This window comes from Schistocerca nitens, chromosome 8, assembly GCF_023898315.1.
Source record: "Schistocerca nitens isolate TAMUIC-IGC-003100 chromosome 8, iqSchNite1.1, whole genome shotgun sequence".
Classification (NCBI taxonomy): Eukaryota; Metazoa; Arthropoda; class Insecta; order Orthoptera; family Acrididae; genus Schistocerca; species Schistocerca nitens.
Genome location: NC_064621.1, coordinates 351,450,227 through 351,477,812, shown reverse-complemented (window position 1 = coordinate 351,477,812; position 27,586 = coordinate 351,450,227). Strand labels below are relative to the sequence as shown.

The window sequence follows — 27,586 nt, the reverse complement described above, 5'->3', positions numbered from 1 at the left end:
CCACTACGTACCCTAATCCTATACCACATTATTTACATTCATTCCGGAAACATGCTTCACCATAGTCAAACTGCCTATCCCACATACTTTTCCTCCGGTCCTGCTTAACCTTTGGAATTACCCCTAAAGGGCTTACCTTAAAAGTTCCCATCTCCGAGTGCAATTCCTCCTTCCACCAGTCTCTCCTGGACTTCCAGAACCTTCAATCCTTAGCCCTTACCCAACTTGTCCTGAATCTCTACACTACTTCATGTAACCACCACTCCCAACAGCTCCTATCTCTCTTCAAAGTCCTCCACCTCTCGAACCCTTGCTTGGAGAACACCCTCAGGAACATCATCCTAGAAGCCAGCTGCAAACTTGAGTTCCATGCCACACACCACCTGAAAAACTATCCACAGTGCTAGTGCAACACCTAAGAAGTGGGGTCCCTCTCCCTATCCCTCACAAACACCAACCACAACAGAACCTTCAACAAACCCCCCTCATAGCCAACAAACCTAGCCTAGCCACCCTACTCAATCTCCCCATCCCAGCACACACCCCACACAGACCAAGTCTCAACTATAACCACAGTCAAATGCCACATATCACCAGTTCCAATTCAGTCCTAAACCTCTCATCCAGAACCCTCTCTCCTCCAGAGACATCTGTTCTATCAAAAGGCTTAACCTTTAGCCCCACGCCTAAATTCAACCACACTGCCCTGGTTAAAGATCTCCTCTCATTCACCCGGAACCTCAACTGGAAATATCACTTCACTACCCAAACACAACCCCCAAATACTAGACCCAGTGTTGAACCCTGTCTAGAACAGTTCCGACTGCCTTCCACCTTCTCAAAGGGATCCTCCTCCCCTCCCCCAAATCCATCCCTTGCAGACATTTCAGGAATTCCTCACATCCAGTGTTGCCTCCCAGTCCTTCTTGAAGAACATCCCGACAACCCCCAACATCAACCCAGCTGAATCCCGTGCCATTAAGGAGCTGAAAATAGACCGCTCTATTGTCATCCTCCCGGCGGATAAAGGCTCCACAACTGTCGTACTTGACCGTGTGGAGTATGTGGCAGAAGGACTGCGTCAACCCTCTGACACCTCAACCTACAAAGCTGTTACCCAGGATCCCATTCCCTCCATCCAGACTGAGCTGCAAAAAATCCTAAAAATCCAAGGTCCCTCACAAGGCCTCACAACGGCTTCCATAGACTTACTCACTCCACCTGAGCCACGTATCCCTACCTTCTACCTATTACCCAAAATCCACAAAGAGAACCATCCTGGCCGTCCTATTGTAGCAGGCTTCAAAGCCCCAACCTAACGTATCTCAGCTCTGGTAGACCAGCACCTCCAACCTATCACCCGCAGACTCCCATCCTACATCAAAGACACAAACCACTTCCTAGAACGCCTCAAATCCATTCCCACTCCTCTCCCACCTGAAACCTTTCTTGTCACCATAGATACTACATCCCTTTACAAAACATCCCACATACCCATGGTCTCTCTGCCCTTGAGCACTACCTCTCCCAACGCCCACCCGAAGATCTTCCAAAAACCTCGTTCCTTATCACACTTACCAGCTTCATCCACACCCATAATTACTTCACTTTTGAAGGCCAGACCTACAAGCAAATCAGGGGAACGGCCATGGGAACCAGGATGGCTCCGTCCTATGCCAACCTCTTCATGGGCCGCATGGAGGAGGCTTTCCTGAAGACCCAACAGCTGCTTCCCCTGGCCTGGTATAGGTTTATAGATGACATCTTTGTGGTCTGGACTCATGGTGAAGAAACACTCCCAACCTCAACTCCTTTTTGAATCTGAATTTCACCTGGTCCTTCTCCAAAACCCAAGCCACCTTCCTGGATGTTGACCTTCATCTTGTTGAAGCTCACATCCACACCTCTGTCCATATCAAACCCACAAACAAACAATACCTTCACTTTGATAGCTGCCATCCATTCCACATCAAACGCTCCCTTCCCTACAGCCTAGGTATTCGTGGCAAACGTATCTGCTCCAGTGACGAATCCCTCAACAATTACACCAATAACCTGACCAGTGCTTTCCTCTCCCGCAACTATCCTGCAGACCTTGTCCACAAACAGATTTCCCGAGCAATACATTCCTCCCTGTCCAACAACAATGTTCCTACCCCCAGACCACACAGAAGCATCCCCCTTGTCACCCAATATTATCCTGGCCTCGAAAACATCAACAAATTACTCCGCCAGGGATATGACTTTCTCAAGTCAACCCCTGAAATGAGACCATCCCTTGACAAAATTCTCCCCACACCATCCAGAGTTGCCTTTCATCGCCCCCCTAACCTCCGTAACATCCTTGTTAAGCCCTACAATATTCCCAGACTACCTTCTCTACCCAGCGGTTCCTACCCCTGTAACCGACCCCGCTGCAAAACCTGCCCCATGCATCCCCCCCACAACCACCTACTCCAGCCCCGCTACTGGTAAAACATACACAATTCAAGGCAGGGCCACATGTGAAACTACACATGTCATTTATCAACTGACATGCCTGCACTGCACAGCCTTTTACATCGGCATGACAACAACTAAACTGGCTGAGCGCATGAACGGACACAGACGAACTGTCCGCCTAGGAGATGCCCAACCAATACCCAGTAGCGGAGCATGCCCTCCAGCATAATTCTAGGGACCTAGGAACCTGCTACACCGTATGTGCCATTTGGCTTCTCCCACCCAACACCAGTCCCTCTGAACTGCGGAGATGGGAACTTGCACTCCAACACATCCTTTCATCCCGCCATCCCCCTGGACTGAACCTACGTTAAACAACCTCACTCCCATTTACTCTTCAGTCTTCTCCTCTTTCCCTTTCCTCTTTAGCCATTCACGCATCTTTTCATCCTACATAGTTGTATTTATCTTTATACTATATACCTCTTTACTTCTGTATGCATCCTCTTTGGTCTGAAGCTGGCACAGCACTTACAGTAGAATATCTTTGGCTTCCCTCTGACAACCATGCCTCCATCCTTGCTACCCTCCCTATTTTCCTTTCCCTGTTGCTTCATAACCTGGGTTGTGAATAACTGAATCTCCTTTCCCTTCTTCCCTTTCTTTCCCCTCTCTCCTCCCCGATGAAGGAACATTTGTTCCGAAAGCTAGGAACGTAAAATTTCCGGTTCTGTTTTATGTGTATCTATCGGCTGTACTGAGCTGAGGTAAGTACTGGCCAGCGCCTGTATCGCTTTGTTAGTATTTGATTCATATTTTCAACATGGTGCATTAGCAGAATGATTGCCTCAATACTTATTGTGATTTTATCTGATTGGTTCAAATGGCTCTGAGCACTATGGGACTTAACTTCTGAGGTCATCAGTCCCCTAGAATTTAGAACTACTTGAACCTAACTAACCTAAGGACAGCTCTCACATCCATGCCTGAGGCAGAATTCGAACCTGCGACCATAACGGTTGTGCAGTACCAGACTGTAGCGCCTAGAACCGTTCGGCCACCCCGGCCGGCTATCTGATTGGCATACTACCTCTAGACTGTACTGTCTTCAAACGGAAACTTTTTGATTGCTTCTTCTTTACATCTTCCAACTATTTTGGGGCCCTCCCGATTTTTAACAATGTGTCACAGTGTAACTGAATACTCTTTGCGGATAGTTAAATGTCAAAGATTTTCATTTAAGGTGGTATTCTTTTTCTTTTTAAACTAAACACTTGTATTGATTCAATGGTTAGTTCAGTTGATGTTTTGAAACGTTGACATTACACTTCATTTGCATGAAAAAACAAACATATTGGTTGTCAATTTTGACACAATGTAAGAACTCTTTTGGAAAATATGGCGTTATGACATTGTACATAACGACTATGTTCTGGTACATTGTGCAATAGTTTATTTCAAGAGCGACTTTGGTAATTTTTATCTTAAAATAAACATTACCTGTGTTAATCATTTAGTAATGGACATGGTGAGATTGTTGAGTGAACAGCCTGTGGTGTGAAGTTTAGCATTGCACATAGATGACAGTGTGACAATAACTTCTGAAAGCAGCAAAGTTTCATTCTGTTTTGTGTGTGGCTGTCAATGAGTCAATGTTTCTGCTATTCATTTTACCAGTAAACTGACAATGCTATGAATTTAAAGCAATTCTATGAAAAATAAAAAGCAGCATAAAATTAAGACAGTATGTGGCATGAGTCATTTGTTGTCATTTAGAGACAAGTTTGATAATGGGCTCTGCTTACAGGGCGCAAACATGGCAACTGGCAAGGCCAGCACATCCAGGCAGCGGGCAAGAGCAGGATGGAAGATGGCAGCGAGTGAGTGCTCAGCAGCAGATCACTCCATATGGACCTGTCAGTTTCAAAAGGCTGACAGTTACATGACATCAAACGCGGGTTTACCCCATTCCAGCTGACGGTTTTATGACAATGCTTTATCCACATTTGTGTTGATTACACACAAACACAAATTAGTATGGTAAAGTACGAAACGGCAAATGAAAGAGAAGTTTGGGATGAATCAGCTGAGATGCTGACAATTTAAGTGAATATTATATAAAAAGATATTAAATAAACAACTCTGTAATATGTGCGATTTACTGGATAATTTATACCTCTTGACCCAATGCAGCTACAGAGTAGAGCGATTGCTCATTTTAAAGGTCTGGTGTACTTGTATAATTTCACTGGTAAAATACCAACTGTATTAATTTGTTGCTAATAATTAATTGGAACAAATAATACAAGACGGATACATGAACAGCATGGCAGTGTACAACAGTGGGTGCCGTAAAAAAAGTATGCGATATCTGCAATTACTATATGATATGATGTGTTGTCTTTGTTTTTAATAGTTTTTGCGTAGCTTTGCCCATACTTGTTTACCCTTTGTATATATGTAAATTCTGATCAGTGCATCAGAAAGGGCACTTCAGATCCATACGGAAAGTGGTGCCTTATAAAGTACTCTAAGCTACACAAATGGACAAAAACTATTTTCTCACTCTGCAAAGATAATTGCAAAACATTAAAACATTAATTCTTGACAAACTATTGTAGCTACAAATTTGTGTAATGAAAATGTTTTTTGATGAGAATGTGAGTATGCAAATAACGGCGAAAACAGAATTAAGATTGCTCTTCTATGTAAAAAGTTATGCAAAGAAATGGTGATCAATGTAAAGCAGTTATGTTACGTAGCTTGGGAAATTTTGGATTGAGGGTATTTAAGTGGAGATGACACAAAGCTCCAGGAGAGAGTTCTGTGCTTCTTTGCCAAAGCCGGACCTGTGTTACTCGATGCCACATGTTGGTGATAGCTTTTGCAGTGTTGAACTTAGCCGAATATCATGTGTGTGTGAACGGAAGATAAAACTTTTCACGACGAATCCCTTAGGATATTTTCAGTGTAGAACACAGTAGGGACGTGGATTTTTCACGCATGTTGTCTTTTGGTGATTGTTTTTGCAAGCAAATGGTGCTTTGCAGTGAAATCCTAGCTGCGGGACTCTGTTTCCATTTTAACAACATTTAGGTGATTGATTCTGAAACAGTGCCACTGGACTTAACTGTGTTTAAACTAGTAGGGCCTTTGGATATTTTGTGGCATCTGACACTTAGAAATTCATGCTAGTGTCCAGTGAACTTTAGATCATTAGGATTAGGCTGTGTTTTAGCAAACTGGTCGATTTACTAAATACCAATAGATGTTCTTCAGCATTCAACAACCTTTATTAAAATTTATAGTGTGTGTAGTATCATTACTGGGGGCTCAAGCAATAATTAAAATGGCACATAACAGTTTGGAAGATGGCATCAGTGAACTGTATTTAGTTGCAAACAAAAGCTTGAGAATTTTAAGGAACTTAACACACACTTTCAATTCGTCATTTGACTTCAGCATCCTACACAATACCCTGGTTAACATTTGTACTTGTTGGTGAGCAGCATTGAGAGTATTTTATTTATGCACTTTAACAGGTATTAAGTGCACGTGTCTGGTGGTAGAAGGGGCAAGAGATCATCCCTGAGATAAACAACGAGAGTGAGTGAGCAGAAGTATTTGCCACCCTATCCCATTCCACTGAATGTCGTAAGTACGTACGCCAGAGACAGATGAGGAACTCTCAGAACTCATCTGCAGTGAGAGGAACACCCCCTCCTTCACCCCTTCGCTTTTGCCTGAGCCCAAGCCAGCGTGAGACACGTATAAAGCAATGATCTAATAAATAACACTTTTATCAGCAGACAAAGGTGAAAATGAAGAGAGCCGTTGGGAACACATACAATGGTATGTGTTAAAAAATTTTCAGGAAAGATGTACAACACCATGCCAGCATGCAGCTTAAAGACACCCGATCCCTAGCCAACATTAAATGTTTGTACAAAATAAAAACTCCTTTCCAAACAAAGGGGAGGTCAATGCAATAAAGGAGTCTAGAGAGCAAAGAACATAGGAAATATAACAAATAACATGAAAGACAATAAAAATGGAACAAAAGAGTGTGTCATAGCCAGCAAGTGGGGAAAGGGAGAGTCAAGTCCCTGCCTTGGATTCAGCATATGGCAGAAGATACAGTATTATGTTTCAGTCACGAAACAAGAAGTGGGTGTTACAAAGGTTTTGTTGTGCCATGAACAAAATTAATATTGCAGACAGAGAACAAGTTCCGATAGAGTTTTGTCCTTTTCAAATTAACCATCATGGCATCCACCTTAACCACTTTAGGAAAATCGTAGATAACCCTGCTCCTCCCGAATGCAACTCCAGCTCTTCACCTGACTTGGTGTTTGAAGATGAGAGTATCTGATGAAATTTTAAGTTTCTGGCATTTCCTTCTGAGCATGGTATTTCAACATTACAGCTGGAAGTCACCTTCAGATGCCCAGCTGAAATATCATGTATAGAAGTAAACGATAGCTGTCTATAATCCTGAAACTTCACAGAGTGTTCAGTATGCCAGGAAAACTTCAATAAGAGTCAGATTAGGACTTGGTTATCACAAAATGAAAATCTCTGTTCATCGACAATGAAGAATTGGCATTTTGTTCATCAAGAGGAAAGTGTTTAAACACTGTGATTGGTGTCCAGAAGCAGTCACTGCTCTCAAATCACTGTGGTTCTTTACACCACTCAACCAAGTTAAAAATCTAATAGTTGGCTCTTGCAACAAGGCAGCACACAATATGTAAAGAGTTTAATATCAGTTGCTTTGATATTCTTCCTCTATAGATCTGATCTAGTCCCATGTGATGTTACCACTTTGAAAAAGTGAAAACTCTTAAGTCATTCATTCTCTGTGTACAAACAACTTATGCAGAATGCTTGTGTTCATCAGAATGCTCGGATTTTTCTTTCTGGTTTTACATAGTAATCTAAATGCCAAATTGTACCACAGTTTGGAGTTCACACTAAACACTAGATTTCCCTTCAAAAACTCACTCGGTCTTGTTTGTTTGTTTGTCTGCCTGTTTATTAATGCCTCAGTTATATGGTGAGTGGTTTCTTCAGAGGTAATTAATGACTCACAATTGTTCAAGGTAGAAAGAAGTTCTTAAGATGGCCTATGAACAGGTTGGCATGCCTATGGCACTCTCATGTGTGAATGCTGAAGGTTAGATGTATATATCAGATAATTACAGTAAAAGTACTGAACTGAATTGGTGCAACTCGACTAAGAGAAAGGATAGCTTGATGAGACATGTACTGATATTTTAAAGGAGAATTAATTTGGTAGCACCGGGATAAAAATAGCAGAGAGAGAACAAGCATCTACTACAGTATGATGATTCAAATGGATTTAGTTGCAATACTTAGCAATACTTAGTAACAGATGATGAGTCTTGTTCAGGATGAATTCTTGAGGAGAGCTAAATGGAACCAGTCTTTGGATTGGAGATCATAACAATAACACATTCACATGAACATAAATACTAAGTGATTCAGCTATAGAACTGATCTGGTGTCAAGCAAAAAACATTAACAAAAAAGAGAGGGAAAAATAGACCATAATGTAAAATTCCTTCAATACTTGTACTGAAACTCACCTTCAGGAACTGCTCTGGACCCAACAGCACACTGGCTTGTATGATATAGTAACAAGTCCGCAGATTCTCTGAACTGCTCTCTATGAACAAAGGAAGTTAAGATAAAATATAAAACTGAAAATAAGCATGAGTAAATGAAACTATGATTGTGTCCCATTTTCCATATTTAAAAAACCACTAAGCAGTAGCCTTTACATTCAATTTGTGTAACTGCACCTAGAGTTCACTATGACTACTCACAATTTCAAAAATCTTTATTTCCTTACTTTTAAATAGGACAGGTACACTGGTTATTTGGCTGTTCAAGGTATTATACTCACTGATTGGAACTTCCGCAACTAGTTAATGTACACTGAATGGATATTTAAAAGAAGTGTTTACTTTTAATTGAACATTAAGATAATTGAAATTTACCCATTACAATGGCAGTTATTGAGATACTACTTGAAATAACAAAAATTATACTGGTTTTCTTAATTTGACAATACAAAATAAATGATAAGCAACTTACAATTAAAAAAAAAAAAAACGGTATTGTATTTTGTATACTGACCAAGCAAAGGAGGCATATTCCTGAAAAGTTGCAGAAGATCTGGACTGGCTGTAGCAGTATTCTCTAGGACAGCCAACCATAGTTCCAGTCCGTCTTCCATGAGATATACATGGCAATCTTGTTGCACATCTGTACTCATTTGAATGACAGGCAGCAAGAATGGGTGCAGAGTTTCGCTTCCACTGCCAAGTGCCTATTTGAAATAGGTGATGATATGCATGGATAATCTGTGTTATAATGTTCTACATACTAAATGATGGTATGCACATACACACGAAATGTGCAACATAATAATAATGATGATTTCACAAGATAATTTAAAGAAACTGGGGGAAAGAAACAATTGCAAACAAAGCTTACATCATGTGTATTTTTTTTTTTTCCAGAAAAGACTTCCAAACACTTACATTTGACATTAACATATTTCTCAATTTCAGAAAAATACTTTTTTCTGTATTGCCAGTTTGCATTTTATATCATCATAGTTATTTTGCTGCCCAAATAGAAAAACTCACCTACTACTTTTAGTGTGTCATTTCCCAGTGTAATTCCCTCATCAGCCGATATAATTTAATAACTCTACATTAGCCTTAATTTATTTATGCTGAAATTCATCTTACCTCTTTTCAAGATATGAAAAATTCCATTAATCAACTGATTTTCCAAGTACTTTGCCATCTTCGACATAATTACAATACCGCTGGTGAACTTTATGTTTCTATTTCTCCTCCGTGAACTTTCGATCCACTTTCAAAGTTTATGCTTGTTTTCCTTTGAAGTTCCTTCAATGTACAGATTATACCAGTCTCTCATTTTCCTATAAATGGTATCTGTATATCCTATAGTCATGTACGGTCTTATAACTTTGTCTTTTCCTCCTTTGTTACTTCACACTTTTTTGCAATCTACTTTTTAGTAATTTGTACTTACACACACACACACACACACACACACAACCTCCACTTTGACAGCTGCCATGTGTTCCATAGCAAGAAGTCCCTTCCATACAGCCTAGCCACCTGTGGTCGTTGCATCTGCAGTGACGAGCGGTCCCTCTTGAAATATACCAAAGGTCTCACTGAAGCCTTCACAGACTGTAATTATACTCCCAACCTTGTACAAAAACAAATCTGCTGTGCCTTATCTATCCAGTCTCCCACCACCTCCCAATGTCCCACTTTCCAGCCACAAAAAGAGCATTCCCCTCGTAACTCAGTACCACCCACGACTGGAGTAACTGAATTAAATTCTCTGCCATGGTTTTGACTACGTTTCATCATGCCCTGCAATGAGAAATGTCCTACTCACTATCCTTCCCAACCCTCCTACAGTGGTATTCTGACGTCCACCGAACCTACACAATATACTCATCCATCCTTACACAACCCCTGCTTCCCACCCCTTAACTCATGGCTCATACCCCTGTAATAGACCTAGATGCAACACCTGTCCCTTACATCCTCCCACCACCACCACCACCACCACCACCTACTCCATTCCAGTCACAAACATCACCTATCCCATCACTACCTGTGAAATCAGTCACGTGATCTATAAGCTAAGCTGCGACCACTGTGCTGCATTCAATGTAGGCATGACAACCACCAAGCTGGCTGTCTGCATGAATGGCCACCCACGAACTGTGGCCAAGGAACAAGTGGACCACCCTGTTGTGAACACACTGCCAAACATGATATCCGTCATTTCAATGACTGCTTCCCAGCCTGTGCCATATGGATCCTTCCCACCAGCACCTGTTTTTCTGAATTGTGCAGGAGGGAACTCTCTATGCAATACATCCTACGTTTCCGTAACTCTCCTGATCTCAACCTACATTAGTCACTGTCCTCACCCATCCAGGCCCTTCCCTGTTCCCACTCCAGTATTACACAGCCGTCATTCCACCATCACACTCTGTCTATTTACTTCTCTCCTTTTCCGCAAGCCCCCCACCCCCCTTCCCCACATCTCCCCTGCCGTTTATTTAACCTGCAGCACTTCACTGTCTGCCAACCCCCCCTACTATCCCTCCCCCTCCTCACCCCAGCCTCCTCCTTACCCCCACCCAGTTGCCACTCCCATCATGCACTGGTACTGCTGCACACAGTGTGGTTTCAGTTCCTGAGACTGGTCGTGGCCATGGTTTTGTGTGTGTGTGTGTGTGTGTGTGTGTGTGTGCACGCGCATACACGCACGCACGCGTGCTCCTCTACATCTATTGTTGACGAAGGCCTTAATGGCCGCAATTTTTATTTATTTGTGACAGTCTTATTCTTGTGACTATCTGCAACTCAGCATCTCCGCTGTATGGTGAGTGGCAATTTTCCTTTCACAATATTGTTACATTCCATCCTGGATTTTCCATTGTTTGATCACTTACTGCTTTCTCATATACAGCCCAGTCACATGTGACCACCAGCTACGTTTGACATCAATATTCAATAAGTACTCACACACAGCAAGTGTCAGCACTAGCAGTGGATGGTATATAAAGCATGTTGGGGAAATGTGGAAAACAGTGCAGTTTTTTTACGTAATGTGAAGGTGGAATGATTTATCTGAGGTCCAAAAGGGCGTGCTCATTGGTTTTCGTGCTGTGGGTGGAAGCATTTTGAAAATGGCTAAGTCTGTAAATTGTTTGCATATCATCATGATTAAAATATATCTCATGCAGCAAAATGGCACTAACTGTAACTGGTGCCAAGGCAGCTGTGGTGCACCACTGGCCATAGACGACAAGGACGAATGATGGCTACAGGGATGTGTATAGGTGAACAGATGTGCAACTGTAGAGCAACAGACCAACTGAATGAACCAAAAAGCTACTAAGAGTGTCTCCAAAACAAATGTTCAGGAAAAAATGCTGTGTATGGGCCTCTGTACCAGGTCTTTGGTTCATGCAGCCATACTGACTGTGGTTCCTGGCTGACTGTGGTTCCTGGCAACAAAGGCCAGAATTTACATGCATGCCAATGCTGCAACTGTACATCCACTGAGTGATGCCAGGTGGCCTATGAATCATGTTTTATGCTCCATCTGGGCAGATGGCTGTTGGAGAGTATGGAGTGAAACATGAAAGCAAACACTCTGCAACAGTGTTATGGTCTGGGGAATGTTTTCATGGCATTCCCTACAGATCCCGTTGTTCTGGAATGGACAATCGATCAAACAAGTATGCATCTATTATTGGGCACCAAGTCCAGCACTGCATGCAGTTTCCTTCCCTCAGCACAATGAAACTACCTTAGGACAATGTAATGTGTGTCACAGCTTGGAGCGTACATGCATAGCTCGAAGAGTACCAGGCTGAGTTTACCATACTCCCCTGGCTACCAAAATCCCTGGATTTAAACCCAATTGAGAAACAACTTTTATCAGGCTGTTTGTGCCATTGATCTCTAACTAAGAAACCCAGTGCACATGGTCATGGCACTAGCATCAGTGTGGCCCCATATCCCTGTCAGTACCTTCCAGAAACTCACTGACACTCTTCCTGCATGTTTCACAGCAGTCCACGCTGCTCCATAGGAAATGTGGTTATTCTGGCTTTTGATCAGTTGTCACATTAATATGATTTGATATTGTATTTTCTCCTTTCATCGTTAAATTCATTATCTCGTATGCTATGCTAGGACTTCTACTGGGATTTGTCTTTCTGTCTAGTCATTACTCTACTGTGTGGTTCATGGTGTTGGTTCCTGTAGTCATGTCCTAGTTCATGAACCACGGGCAACGTATGAGTGGCCAAGTAAGTGGTCCCGACAGTCGGGATACCAGTTACTTTGGAATAGGGCTGGGCATCTCCGACATATTCTGAGTCGTGGTCACCTTTGTGCTCATAACGGCAAAGACTACCAAATGCACCGGTTAGTCCCTCAGCTGTTAGGGGTAAAACCCTATGGGATTCGGGGCAAGTAAGGCTAGCAACCTGCTTCCCTGGTACTTTAAATATGATGCTGGCAACAATCAGAGCAAAATGCCTTGGACCTTTGGAGGTGACGGAGTCCCACCTCTAACTGACAAACCAGGGACTCATAAGATACGACTTGGCAAACAAATGGTAATGAGATGGGGAGCTATTAATATCAATGGGGGCTACTCTGGGAAGAAGGTAGTGCTGGCAGAGGCTGCAAGTAAGATGGGGCTGGACGTTTTAGCTGTTAGTGACATTCGGGTAAGGGGTGAGAAAGAAGAGGAAGTGGGAGAATACAAGGTCTACCTGTCAGGAGTCAAAGCAGAAATAGCACAATGGGGTGTAGGGCTTTACATCAGGAAAGAAATGGAACCCAGCGTAGTTGCAATAAGGTATGTAAACGAACGACTGATGTGGATAGATTTGACAGTGTCTAGCAAAGAAAATTAGGATTGTATCAGTATATTCGCATTGTGAAGGGACAGATCAAGATAAGATGGATAGTTTTTATGAGACACTCAGTGATGTAGTTGTTAGAGTAAAGGACAAGGACAGTGTTCTGCTCATGGGTGATTTTAACGCCAGGATTGGAAATCGAACAGAAGGGTATGAAAAGGTTATGGGTAAATTTGGAGAGGATATGGAGGCCAACAGGAACAGGAAACAAATATTGGATTTCTGTGCCAGTATGGGCTTAGTAATCACAAACTCCTTTTTTAAACATAAGAACATTCACTGGTATACTTGGGAAAGCAGGGGAACCAGATCTGTCATTGACTATATAATAACAGATCAGGAATTCAGGAAGGCTGTGAGGGACACACGTGTATTCAGGGGATTCTTTGATGACACTGAAATCATTATTTAATCTGCAGTGAAATTGGAATTGTGAGGCCAAAAGTGCAGGAGGTCAGGTACATATGTAGGAGGATAAGAGTGGAGAAACTTCAGGATAAGGAAATCAGGCACAAGTACATAACAGCGATCTCAGAAAGGTACCAGTTAGTTGTATATAGTCAATTACAGTCATTGGAAAAGGAATGGACAAGGTACAGGGACACAGTACTAGAAGTGGCTAAAGAATGTCTTGGAACAGTAGTGTGTAAAAGTAGGATGAAGCAAACAGCTTGGTGGAATGACACAGTCAAGGCAGCATGTAAAAGGAAAAAGAAGGCGTATCAAAAATGGCTACATACTAGAACTCAGGTAGACAGAGAAAGTTATGTTGAAGAAAGAAACAAAGCCAAACAGATAACTGCAGCATCTAAGAAGAAATCTTGGGAAGACTTTGGAAACAGGTTGGAGACTATGGGTCAAGCTGCTGGAAAACCATTCTGGAGTGTAATTAGCAGTCTTCGAAAGGGAGGTAAGAAGGAAATGACAAGTATTTTGGACAGGTCAGGAAAACTGCTGGTGAATCCTGTGGATGCCTTGGGCAGATGGAGGGAATATTTTGAAGAGTTGCTCAATGTAGGTGAAAATACGATCAGTAATGTTTCAGATTTCGAGGTAGAATGGGATAGGAATGATGATGGAAATAGGATCACATTTGAGTAAGTAGAGAAAATGGTCAATAGATTGCAGTGCAATAAAGCAGCTGGGGTGGATGAAATTAAGTCAGAACTCATCAAATACAGTGGAATGTCAGGTCTTAAATGGCTACACAGGATAATTGAAATGGCCTGGGAGTCGGGACAGGTTCCATCAGACTGGACAAAAGCAGTAATCACACCAATCTTTAAACATGGAAACAGAAAAGATTGTAACAACTACAGAGGTATCTCTTTAATCAGCGTTGTGGGTAAAATCTTCTCAGGTATTGTTGAAAGGAAAGTGCGAGTATTAGTTGAGGACCAATTGGATGAAAATCAGTGTGGGTTTAGGCCTCTTAGAGGTTGTCAGGACCAGATCTTTAGCTTGCGGCAAATAATGGAGAAGAGTTACGAGTGGAACAGGGAATTGTATCTATGCTTTATAGATCTAGAAAAGGCATATATCCGGGTTCCTAGGTGGAAGTTATTGTCTGTTCTACGAGATTATGGAATAGGAGGCAAACTTTTGCAAGCAATTAAAGGTCTTTACATGGATAGTCAGGCAGCAGTTAGAGTTGACAGTAAATTGAGTTCATGGTTCAGAGTAGTTTCAGGGGTAAGACAAGGCTGCAACCTGTCTCCACTGTTGTTCATATTATTTATGGATCATATGTTGAAAACAATAGACTGGCTGGGTGAGATTAAGATATGTGAACACAAAATAAGCAGTCTTGCATATGCGGATGACTTAGTTGTGATGGCAGATTCAATTGACAGTTTGCAAAGTAATATTTCAGAGCTAGATCAGAAATGTAAGGACTATGGTATGAAGATTAGCATCTCCAAAACGAAAGTAATGTCAGTGGGAAAGAAATATAAACGGATTGAATGCCAAATAGGAGGAACAAAGTTATAACAGGTGGACGGTTTCAAGTACTTAGGATGCATATTCTCACAGGATGGCAACATAGTGAAAGAAATGGAAGCGAGGTGTAGCAAAGCTAATGCAGTGAGCGCTCAGCTACGATCTACTCTCTTCTGCAAGAAGGAAGTCAGTACCAAGTCTAAGTTATCTGTGCACCGTTCAATCTTTTGACCAACTTTGTTGTATGGGAGCGAAAGCTGGGTGGATTCAGGTTACCTTATCAACAAGGTTGAGGTTACGGATATGAAAGTAGCTAGGATGACTGCAGGTACTAGTAGATGGGAACAATCGCAGGAGGGTGTCTACAATGAGGAATGGTTAATAATAAAATAATTTAACAGGGAAGACAACATTTTTGCATTCAGAATCAAAAACCACTTAGTAAAAGTACCCTCCCTCATTGATCCCACCCCTAGAAGGCATTTGCAGCATTGTGTGTGTGTGTGTGTGTGTGTGTGTGTGTGTGTGTGTGTGTGGGCGCGCGCGCCTGTGGGGGATTGGGGTGAGGGTGGGGGTGGGGGGTAGGTAAAGGGGGGGGGGGGAGGACAAACTTCCAATATGTGAAGTTTCTCTTGGTAGTGATTTTGAGTAACAAGAGTCGCATCCGGCTTGTGTGGCACATAATAATGTTCTCCTAAATAGGTAGAAAACAGACGTCTTTTATAGATATTAATAATTTATTTATGCTAATGTGTACAGATTATGGACTGGCTGGAGGTTTAAAGTGATAGTTTTTCATGACTGAAATTGGACTGTAGAGTAACAACACACTCATATTTTCCTGCTGGTGGCACTAATTGCAAATATCAAGCATTCTTATAAGCTACTAGAATTAAATTCTGCCACTCTCCTATTAAAATGATAGTCTCCCCTCTTGGATAATGAGGGGTTACTGCTTAAAATACAATGAGAAACACTTGTTGAATTTATCACCAATCATCAGTACATCAACTGCCAAAACTACACCCAACCGCACCTGCTGAGTTACTGAAGATCAGTTTGGCATTTGATTAGAATGGGATATTGTGACAACACTGTTTCTCAAAAATCACATTACGTTGATTAAATGGCTAGGCATAATGTAAACCAATATGAAATGGAACAACCTCGAAAGGGCATTAGTAGTGAAAACGAAGTGTCGATTTCTGTCCATTTTGAGAATTTCAGAAAAGTGCAGCTCGTCTATAAAGGAGACTGCATATACAACACTAGCGCAACCCATTCTCCAGTACGGCTCAAGTGTTTGGGTTCCCCCACCAGGTCCAATTAAAGGAAGACATTGAATCACTTCAACGCTAGCAGCTAGATTTGTTACTGGTAGTTTAGATTAAAACGCAAGTATTACAGAGATGATGTGTGAAATCAAACGAGAATTCCGGGAAAGAAGACAACACTCTTTTCATGAAACAATATTGTGAAAATTTAGAGAAAGTGCATTTGAAGCCGACTGCAGAACGATCCAGCTGCTGCCCGCATTCACTTCGTGTAAGGATTACGAAGGTAATATAAGGCAAGAGAAATTAGGGCTCGTATGGATGCATATAAATAGTCAATTTTCCCTCATTACTTGCGAGTAGAACAAGAAAGGAAGTGATTAGTAAGGGTAAAAGGCACCCTCCATAATGCACCATATGGTGGCCTGAAGAGTACGTATGTAGATTCTTATTCTTCTCCCTCTCCCTCTTCTTCTTTTCAGCACTCATGGGCCCTGTAGAACACGTGCTGCATCAAACTTCTGCTTCTGTCTTCTTCTATCTCTTGCTGTCTCTCTCCACCCTGTGAGGATTCCTAATGCTGCAATGTCCTACTCTAGTTATCTTTCCACCACGTGCGAGGTTGGCTCAATGATCTTGTTGCTTGGAGAGAGCCCTCGAATGCCTTCTTAGGAATTCTGTTGTTTTCCATTCTAGCCACATGCCAAGCCCATTGTAGTCTACTACTTTTTAATTTCTGGATGACAGATTCACACTCTCCACATGCCATTCTCCAACACGGGTCCTCAGATTTTTCTCGTCACTTTTCTTTCAAAAACATTGTTTTGCTCTTTCTTTCTTGGTAAGCGTCCAGCTTTCCAAACTATATAGTACTACTGGGCAGATGATAGTGTTATATATATGTTCATCTTAGTGGTGACTGACAAAGCTCTACTTTTTGAGTGGGCTGCATAAGGCATACAGACATCTTGACCTTGAGGTTCTCCTCTTGTTTATGTCCAAGCATTATGATATTTTTACTGCTGAAGTGGAATCCAAAGTATTTAAACTGATGAACTTTTCTGAATCTAGAATGGTGGTCAATTTCATAGGGTGGATTTGGGTTTATGACTACCTATTTCCATATATTCTGTTTTTTCTTGGTTTGTCAAAAGTCCTATTTTGCTGGTACTGTGCCTGAAAAATCTGTATATGTCCTTCAGCTCCTCTTCTGTTCCACTGAGTAAAACTATATCAACTGCATATGCCAGGAGTTTTACTTCACGAGTTTGAATTGGAGTCCATTGTACAGCTGTAAATCAATCCCTTGAGCCACTTTCTCTAATGTAAGGTTGAAGGAAACACATGAAAGAGCATCTCCCTGTCATAGGGCTGTTTTGATTGGGCAGTTGCAGGATATGGATCCTCTGAACTTCACTCCTCCCTCTGAGCCACCCATGCACAGTTTTACTGGGTATCTAAATTCTCTTACAGTGTTGTAGAGGTTACTTCTGTGGATGCTGTCATAGACTCGCTGGAAAACAATGAACAGCCTGTGGATGTTTTTGTTTAAGTCCTAGTATTTCTCAAAGATCTGCCACAGAGTAAATAGATTATCATTTGTGGAACAGTCTGCTTGAAATACAGCCTGGTACTCTTGAAAAATGTTTTCTGTGTAAGGCTTAATTTTGTCGAGACTGATCATTGACAGAACTTTGTATGTTATGCTCAGCAAACTGATTCCCCTGTGATTTCCACAATCCAGTTTGTTTCCTTTCTTGTGCATGGTGCGAATTATTGCAGTTTTCCAGTCTTCAGGTACTGTTTTCCAGATTATTGTGAAACAGTTATAAATTTCTTTGTGTAGTCTGTTTCCATCCTCTTTTAACATCTGTGCTGACATCTGGTCCTCACCTGCAGTTTATTGTTTTTCAACTTTTGAATTGGTGTGAACCACTTCCTATTCAGTGATGCTGTATTCGTCAGTATTACTGCTGTTACTCTCGGTCATTGCATAGTTGAAGGTTATGTGAGGATCAGTGCAATTTAGCATTTCTGAGAAATACTCTTTCCATCTTGCTAGAATATCTTTCAACTGTGTTAGCATGTTTTGATTTTTATGTTTTATTAACAAGTTTTCACTTTGATAACCTCTCTTATTTTTCTTTGTATACTGAAACAGCTTTGTTTAGTTTCTATTCCTGCTTTCCACTTCTATAAATTCCAAGAATCCAGTTAAGTATTTCCTCTTCTCTGCTTGTAGAACTCTTGCTGTCTGTCTTTTCAATGTGTTGAAGGTCTCTCTCCTGTCCTCACTCTCCACATTTTGCAGCCACAGCATCCTGGTTTCTTTCCTCTTTCCCGCTGTTCTCTCGTACTTTTCACTGAACCATTTCCATTTCTTCAGTTTCTTTTTCTTGCCCAATTTGTTGTTTCCCAAGCCTTCCCTATACTATTTTCCTCCACAACTTCTTGCAATGCTGTAAACCGGTTATTAATTTCAGTCACTGCCTACAGGGCAGGCAGAGCTCAAAGCCTGGGAAAGGCAGTCTCTCTAGGAAATGGTAATTCAAAATATTACTCAGCAAGCTTAGAAGCTGTGATGGCAGCCCCATCACCAGGCTTAACCTGCGCAGCACTCAAACTGGCTTGGGTATTTTATACATGCTGGCTCACATTAATGATATGCCTCAGATAATGGATTTAAAGGAAACAGAACTAGGCTACGGTGCAGGAATTCACAAGATGGACACAACAAATGGGATTTCACATTCGAGACATGGAACATTCGTAGTCTTAACAAACCAGTTGTGGCAGCGACTTTGATATCTGAATTAAAAATATACAACACAGACATCGTAGCTCTACAAGAAACTAGGCGGCTTGGAGAAGGGATAAACAAGGAGAATGATTGTGTCATTTTTTTTTTTGGGAGATGAAAAACAGCATGAATCTGGTATCGGCTTTGCTGTCATGAACGAGATTGTTAATATGGTTAAAGAATCATAAACAAAAGAATGCCTTACACCACAATCAAACACCAATGGTACAATATAACATTCATCGATGTTCAAGCACAGACTGAAGATACAACTGAGTATTAAAAAGATGAGTACTATGAAGAATTAGACAGGGTAGTCGAAAGTGTTCCAACAAGAAATAAGAGACCTATCCTAGTAGATAGGTAAAGATGATTTGTTCACCCCTACAACAGAAAAACATAGCAAGCATTCCACCACAAACTAAAATGGATTAAAAATGATCAACTTCGCATTGTCAAAGAATTTGAGAATTTACTCCATGATGTATGTAGATGAAGTACATAACTAATTTTGTTTGATCCTTCCATTACGCTAATGTTTGAGAAACATGAAAAACCTTGCATTATTCATTCAAGCCATTTGCTCCGCAGAATACAGTAGGCACAGTTTGTTTATCAGTTTTTAGTCATGGGACATTGCAAGGAGTAGCGTTTATAATAAAACTACATGACAAGTAGTAATGTACTGTAAGCAGGACTAACAAGGAGAGGTCTGCAACAGTGGGATCAACTTTTTGAAACGATCTACATGGTGACGCAAGTTAAGGGCTAAGTAATCAACTCTGCAGCCATTCACCCTGGCAGGCCCTCACTTGCGAGTAATTGATGGAAAAAAAAAAATTGGAATTTGCATGCTACTGTATAACTTCAAAATTAGTAAGTATGTAAGGAATGGTACTGGCCTGACATGCAAAAGGTTATAGGTTCAAATTGTAACAGGTACATTGCAATTTTTGATGTTTAAATCTTAATCAAAATGACTTGGATCAGTATTTTATTCAATTAACTGGTTTACATAGAATTTTTTGTTTGTCTTCCTCTGTCATGCCATTTCAATCAATGTATTAACTTCTCAATTGCTCATATTTTTTTTCTTCCTATCATTCTTTTTCCACTTGTAATCTTTGCGCATGTGAAGTTAATTATTTTTGCTTATGAAGTTAATTATTTTTGCTTATATATTATAAAGGTTGAACACTTGAAAATGCTAATCAGTTGGTTAAAAAACAAAAGACTAAATAATCTATTTATATTGACTGTGTAGTAGTGTCAAGAATGCATTTCTTGAAACTTCCTGGCAGATTAAAACTGTGTGCCCGACCGAGACTCGAACTCGGGACCTTTGCCTTTTGCGGGCAAGTGCTCTACCAACTGAGCTACCGAAGCACGACTCACGCCCGGTACCCACAGCTTTACTTCTGCCAGTACCTCGTCTCCTACCTTCCAAACTTTACAGACGCTCTCCTGTGAACCTTGCAGAACTAGCACTCCTGAAAGAAAGGATATTGTGGAGACATGGCTTAGCCACAGCCTGGGGGATGTTTCCAGAATGAGATTTTCACTCTTTCTTTCAGGAGTGCTAGTTCTGCAAGGTTCGCAGGAGAGCTTCTGTAAAGTTTGGAAGGTAGGAGACGAAGTACTGGCAGAAGTAAAGCTGTGGGTACCAGGCGTGAGTCGTGCTTCGGTAGCTCAGTTGGTAGAGCACTTGCCCGCAAAAGGCAAAGGTCCCGAGTTCGAGTCTCGGTCGGGCACACAGTTTTAATCTGCCAGGAAGTTTCATATCAGCGCACACTCCACTGCAGAGTGAAAATCTCATTCTGGAAACATCCCCCAGGCTGTGGTTAAGCCATGTCTCCACAATTTCCTTTCTTTCAGGAGTGCTAGTTCTGCAAGGTTCGCAGGAGAGCTTCTGTAAAGTTTGGAAGGTAGGGTACGAGGTACTGGCAGAAGTAAAGCTGTGGGTACCGGGCATGAGTCGTGCTTCGGTAGCTCAGTTGGTAGAGCACTTGCCCGCGAAAGGCAAAGGTCCCGAGTTCGAGTCTCGGTCGGGCACACAGTTTTAATCTGCCAGGAAGGTTCATATCAGCGCACACTCCGCTGCAGAGTGAAAATCTCATTCTGGATGCATTTCTTGTTACAAAATGTACATATTTTTGGATAGTAATTGTCAGGCAAACATTTAAAACACAAATTTTATTGCTCTATCGACAAAATAACGTGGATGATGATTTAAACGAAAGCAGGGATAGTAAGCAAAACAAAATTCAAGCAAAATGAGAAATAGAAATAATGAATGCAAAAACTTGGATGAAAATATAAGATGATAAAATGAAAAAATTAAACGGAATTTAATATATAACAATCATCGAAATCACAGGAACAAGGATTCCAAGTGGGAAAAAAAAAAAAAGAGCAAATTAGGTATTACATATTACAACTAATATGGGGTAACAAAGAAGAGAAAAAAATTATATTTAAGCCAAATAATTGAACAAAAATAATAATCAAAGCAATTTGGATAAAGACTTAAGACAAAAAATATTTCAAAGCATGTAACAAGGTTCAAACCAACAACCTTTTGCATGCGGATGTGCAGTATATTAAAACTGTGCAACTTGTCAGTATATTGTTACTAGTTTTAAAGTTACAGAGCAGCATGCAAAATTCTGAATTTTTTTTCATTGATTACTTGCAAACGAGGGCCCACCAGGGTGAATGGCTGCAGGATGTGATTCATTGGACCTTAACCTACATCACTGTATACATTGTTTCAAAAAAAGCTTCCCACCACTGGAGACCTCTCCTTGTCAGTATTTACAGGTGTAAGAATATATTTTCTTTGAAAGTACCTGGTACCATTGTAATCCAGCAAATATTTAGCTACTAATAATAGACAAACAACAGCTATACATTGAAACTGTGGCGGCAGCATCCGTTTTTCAAAGTAGAAGTGTTCTTTCCAAAAATTTAGACCTTGAGAATGTAAAGCTGTTTATTTAAGATCAAAGTTATTCTTGGTGAAAGCCTTAAGGTTTATTAATTTTTTGGCAGATGGTCAATTATGATGAAAAATTGTGTGGGCCTTAATTCATACCCACCACACAATATTATTGAACATTTTTCTAAGACTATATTATCAATTTGTACTGCTCTGCACTCCTCTCTTTCAAATTACTTCCTCCTAGCAGTTTTGTGATACATTTTGGGAGCATCAAGTAGTGTTATAACCATACAGGGTATTTCTGTGTGCCTACAGAACTATAAAATTTATTACTGTATGGACATAGTATTTCAATACTGTCAAAAATTTGTTTTAGTTACAACTCTTACCTTCACTAGCTGCACAAGTGTAGACACAATGGCACAGCGCAGCATGTTATGATCAGCGGATTCTTCCCACAACAGCGGCAAATACTGCACTAAAGCACCAGCGTGAGGCCGGATGGAGAGACCAACACGCTCCACCATAAATGACAGGACATACAGAACGTGCATCTGCAACATTCACACATTAGTTTCTAGTATCACATTACAGTTAACATCCTATATTTTTGATATTTGCACCCATTCTTCCTCAGTTCTAGGTCGATAATTATTTGGAGTTGCCACAAGTTCCCCAAGTGAAATTCCCTGATTTCCAGAGAAGTTTTAGCATTTTTCCTTGACAAATTTTGAGACGTCAAGGGTAAGCACAGACATAAGTTGACAAAAAAAGAAGTAAGAACTTCTGTATTTCTCCCCTGTGTGAGCGCAAATCTTAACTACTAACATCAACATCTTTTGTAATTAACTGTTTTATATGGAGAAAGCAAGCCAAATGGTATGTGTGTTTAATGAAGATCACTGTTGTTGTTTTATTTCAATAAAATGAAACATTTGTTGACAAAAGAACCCATTTCCTTGGAGTTGCAAGACAGATTTAAAATACCTTCACTGATTTAAGATATAACCTCAGAAAAAAAGTAGGCTTCTTGAGAGAAGTGTCAAAGGCAGGGAAAAGTTGTGTAAACCAACACTATAGGTGACCACCAATAAAATGTTAGTTTTACTATGTTCGTTATTGTCAGTTATTGCCCACTGTGTTATGTCTATTATTTTACAGGTATTATGTGAGAAATATGCGAGTACACTACTTACGAACTGCCAATGACTGCCACAATTTTCTTCCTCCTGCTGACTATACTTTCTAACATATAAATTATTTTCGAGGTGCCAAAATGCACTATAATAAATAAAATGTCTATAAAACACTGCACTGTATAATGTACTTGTGGTGAGACAGTTGCAATTCCTTAAAATGATCACCCTTGGCCTGTGGCCTGCCGAGGAGCACCGCAGTCTTGGGTTCTTGGATAAACCCTGAAAATATGCCACACATAAACAGACCTCGTTTGTGGGCAGATCAGAGAGACTAGATCTGATGATCAGGGCCTGTACGTAAGTGGGAAATGACAGGCTTCAGATTGGCAGGCCCAATCCGTTAGAGACACCCGCAGAAATGACCTATGGTTTTGGCCATTTGTGGAAGTCCACTCAAGTGGCCAGCTAATTTACTTATCACAGACACCATATTGATGAAACGACACTGCAGTGAACAATCCATGTACAAATAACTTGTGCAAAACATCTGCAAATCAATAATAATGGGACAGGTAGTAACTCACCGTACAGATTACCACTGAGCCACAGACAGGGGTGTGTGTGTGTGTGGGGGGGGGGGGGGGGGAACACCACCACCACACCCCTCACTACTAAATTTTCAGCTATAGCTTCTGCCAGAAAACAAGAGAGCACGTGCACACACACACCCACCCATACACGCACACGCAACCCCCCCCCCCTCCCCCCAACTTGTGCACAAATGACCTCTGCCTGCAGCGCAGCATCAAAAACAAATCATTCCTAATGCCACCCTGCATCTCATCGAAGAAGTGGTGGCAGCACTGACTGCAAGCTGACGGAGGTGGTAGGAAGGGCAGAAGCAGTAAGAATGAGGGAGTAGGAAGCGGTGCATGTACTCAGCTGCGCCCAGCAAGTGACAATGCATAACATCTCAGTAAACAAACCATTTCATCTACTTTGGAAAAAAAAACAGACTGTGACAAACAGTTTTCCAGCGTTTTTTTTCCCAATTACCCTGATATTTCCCTGACATTTGAAATTCCCTAATATTCCCTGATTTCCAGAACTTGTGGCAACCCTGTTATTTGTCAATAATAATAAATATTTATTCTTCTCTACATGTGACATATTCTACTTAATGAACTACTAGATTGCTTTCATTAAATAATAATAAACAATACAGATGAATAACTACTAATATTTTGCAAATTTCTGCAATTCAAATGAAGGGTGATGAGCTATAGTGTTTCAGTTACAGCACTTATTGAAAACTCTTCAAAAGAAATGTGATACTTTTTGACTGTGGTTACAACTGATGGTATAATTTTTATTTCTTGAATCAATGACAATACTAACTATGCACTATCACATACTCAGCCCATTGTCCAATTTTGTATTGTCCAATTTTTGTTTGGAAAGATATTCACTAATAGTGTGTTATCTGCAACTAAAGATTGCACACTTTCACCACATAACATATCCTTTCCCAGAGTGTTGACAAAAGAAGAACAACATGTGGTGCTCCCCGCACCCACTCTGGAACTTTCTACAGTGGTGTGTGTGTGTGTGTGTGTGTGTGTGTGTGAGAGAGAGAGAGAGAGAGAGAGAGAGAGAGAGAGAGAGAGAGAGAAAGAGAGAGAGAGAGATGGTTAAATCTTTCCCTTTTTGACCTTTTTATCTTCAAAAGAAGAAAACCACTTGTTTTCACATGTTGAATGATTTTCAGCAGACTTCTCTATTCTCTTGCCCTGATCCAGCCATCTTCTCTGCCTTTTTTGTGGATGCGGTAATTCTCTCTCTTCGCAACAATGGCACAGGGTAAGGCCTGTACAATTTAATGTTAACAATTTATATTGTCTGAGTGAAAATAAAGCAAGTTTCTAGTTGGATGGGAAGTTGTTAAAATTAAGTGTCAATTTCACACACTGACTGCTACGAGATCACCGCTAGTGCAGCAGAGCCACATGCTGAGGCCAATGGTCACCATATGACAGTAAACGTGCTGGTCTTAATAATTTGTACCTGCTTATGCAATTATGAAAACTACAGGTGTATTAATTTTTAATTGGTGAAAGAGTATTTATATTACTCTGATTATTATTATATCATTTTCTCTCTCTCTCTCTCTCTCTCTCTCTCTCTCTCTCACACACACACACACACACACACACACACACACTTACCAAATACATATGCTACTTCATATACAAATATGTTGCCATTCTAAAGTATCACAATTAATTACAATCAATCAACAAAACATGTTTGCTAACCTTTGTATCACACTCATGGACTTCTTTAAGCAATGCAAACAGTAGTGAAAAGGCTGGTTCAAGGAAAGGCAGGAACTGTTCAGAAATGAATTCAAAGTCATCTATGGCAAGCTTCAAAGTGTTGGAAGCAGCTAGCCTGACAGCTATGTCCTCCCCAGCTTGTAATAGTGGTAATGTGTTGGCATACAAAGCAGGCCGCAGTTCTGGTGATAGTTTCACACTCAGCCACTGACCAATCAACCATACCACTCGACGCCTAATGATACGATAGTTTCCATCACGTACTCCAAGCTCCTGCGTAAGTGTTGTTGAAAACCATTGGTCAAAGTTAACCTGAAAATAAGGTTCATTTATTAGCACATGGCTTAGTTTATTAAGTATTAGAGGCAGAGAATGTAAATCTGATGAATTATTTGCATATTAATGTCACTCTACAACATTTTAATTGCGTATGTACGAGTACACAGACAACTAGATTCAAGTGTTGTGATTTCAAGGTACAACATTCTTGTGCCCATCTGTTGACAACTGGTGCAGCTGGATGTAGTGTGTGGCAAAACAATGATACTGAGGTGGGTACACAGAGATCATCACAAAAAAAAATATTTCAGCAATTAACGTTTTGTAACCTAGAGAGGGGGAGGGAGGGGGAGGGAGGGAGGGAGAGAGAGTGGGGGGGAGGGAGGGAGGGAGGGAGAGAGAGAGTGGGGGGGAGGGAGGGAGGGAAAGAGAGAGAGAGTGGGGGGGGAGGGAGGGAGGGAGGGAGGGAAAGAGAGAGAGAGTGGGGGGGAGGGAGGGAGGGAAAGAGAGAGAGAGTGGGGGGTAGGGAGGGAGGGAAAGAGAGAGAGAGTGGGGGGAGGGAGGGAGGGAAAGAGAGAGAGAGTGGGGGGAGGGAGGGAGGGAAAGAGAGAGGGAGTGGGGGGAGGGAGGGAGAGTGGGGGGAGGGAGGGATAGAGAGTGGGGGGAGGGAGGGATAGAGAGTGGGGGGAGGGAGGGATAGAGAGTGGGGGGAGGGAGGGATAGAGAGTGGGGGGAGGGAGGGATAGAGAGTGGGGGGAGGGAGGGAGAGAGAGTGGGGGGAGGGAGGGAGAGAGAGTGGGGGGAGGGAGGGAGAGAGAGTGGGGGGAGGGAGGGAGAGAGAGTGGGGGGAGGGAGGGAGAGAGAGTGGGGGGAGGGAGGGTGGGGGGAGAGAGAGTGGGGGGAGGGAGAGTGGGGGAGGGAGAGTGGGGGGAGGGAGAGTGGGGGGAGGGAGAGTGGGGGGAGGGAGAGTGGGGGGAGGGAGAGTGGGGGGAGGGAGAGTGGGGGGAGGGAGGGAGAGTGGGGGGAGGGAGGGAGAGTGGGGGGAGGGAGAGTGGGGGGAGGGAGAGAGAGTGGGGGGAGGGAGGGAGAGTGGGGGGAGGGAGGGAGGGAGAGAGAGTGGGGGGAGGGAGAGAGAGTGGGGGGAGGGAGGGAGAGTGGGGGGAGGGAGGGAGAGTGGGGGGAGGGAGGGAGAGTGGGGGGAGGGAGGGAGAGTGGGGGGAGGGAGGGAGAGTGGGGGGAGGGAGGGAGAGAGTGGGGGGAGGGAGGGAGAGAGTGGGGGAGGGGGGAGGGAGGGAGAGAGTGGGGGAGGGGGGAGGGAGGGAGAGAGTGGGGGAGGGGGGAGGGAGGGGGGAGAGAGTGGGGGGGAGGGGGGAGGGAGTGAGGAGAGAGAGAGAGAGAGAGAGAGAGAGAGAGAGAGAGAGAGAGAGACTAATCAGTCAGTAATTAAAAATGTTAGTCCAGCATCTCCCCCCCCCCCCCACACACACACACACACAGCACAAAAAGCTCGACTAGTAAAGCAGCCTAATAAGTTGAAAAGGCTGTGACAGGAATGTGTTTTTAGCAGGCAGTGATTTTACCAATAGCTTGGCCATGGTAATCATTTTTATAGCAGAACAATTTTCTTGATTATTTGCATGCTTTTTCCACTGAATCAAAGATCAGAGACAAGCTACCTCAGCTTTGGCAGGAAGGAAAGATTCTTCGTGGATTTCATAGGAACTTTGAGCCCATTGGCATCAAATAAATGGAAATTATAGAATACTCAACTACTGAGGATGGGATTGGTGCATCAAAGAAGTTCAATGAATTGCATTACAAAGAAATGAAAACAGAAGATACAAACAAAATATCATTATTTACCTTCAAACTGATCTTCATTAGCCACAATAAATGAAACAGG

The 27,586-nt window shown here is 41.9% G+C and overlaps 1 protein-coding gene and 2 non-coding genes across 7 annotated transcripts in view; 1 reads left to right on the top strand and 2 right to left on the bottom strand.

Annotated features, from left to right (window-relative positions):
- The window catches only part of LOC126199367 (importin-11), a 195,930-nt gene that overhangs the window by 67,752 nt on the left and 100,592 nt on the right, over positions 1-27,586 (bottom strand). For all 5 annotated transcript variants that reach the window (XM_049936261.1, XM_049936263.1, XM_049936260.1 and 2 more), the window contains exons 11-14: positions 25,384-25,716; positions 22,319-22,483; positions 8,605-8,797; positions 8,052-8,131 (exon numbers count right to left, since the gene is read on the bottom strand). In XM_049936261.1, the coding sequence (XP_049792218.1) occupies positions 8,052-8,131; positions 8,605-8,797; positions 22,319-22,483; positions 25,384-25,716 (771 nt within the window). The remainder of the gene's footprint in view (positions 1-8,051; positions 8,132-8,604; positions 8,798-22,318; positions 22,484-25,383; positions 25,717-27,586) is intronic.
- Positions 20,301-20,375, bottom strand: Trnal-caa (transfer RNA leucine (anticodon CAA)). The gene has a single exon. It is a non-coding gene; the product is annotated as a tRNA-Leu (tRNA).
- Trnal-caa (transfer RNA leucine (anticodon CAA)) lies at positions 20,666-20,740 on the top strand. Its single transcript has one exon. It is a non-coding gene; the product is annotated as a tRNA-Leu (tRNA).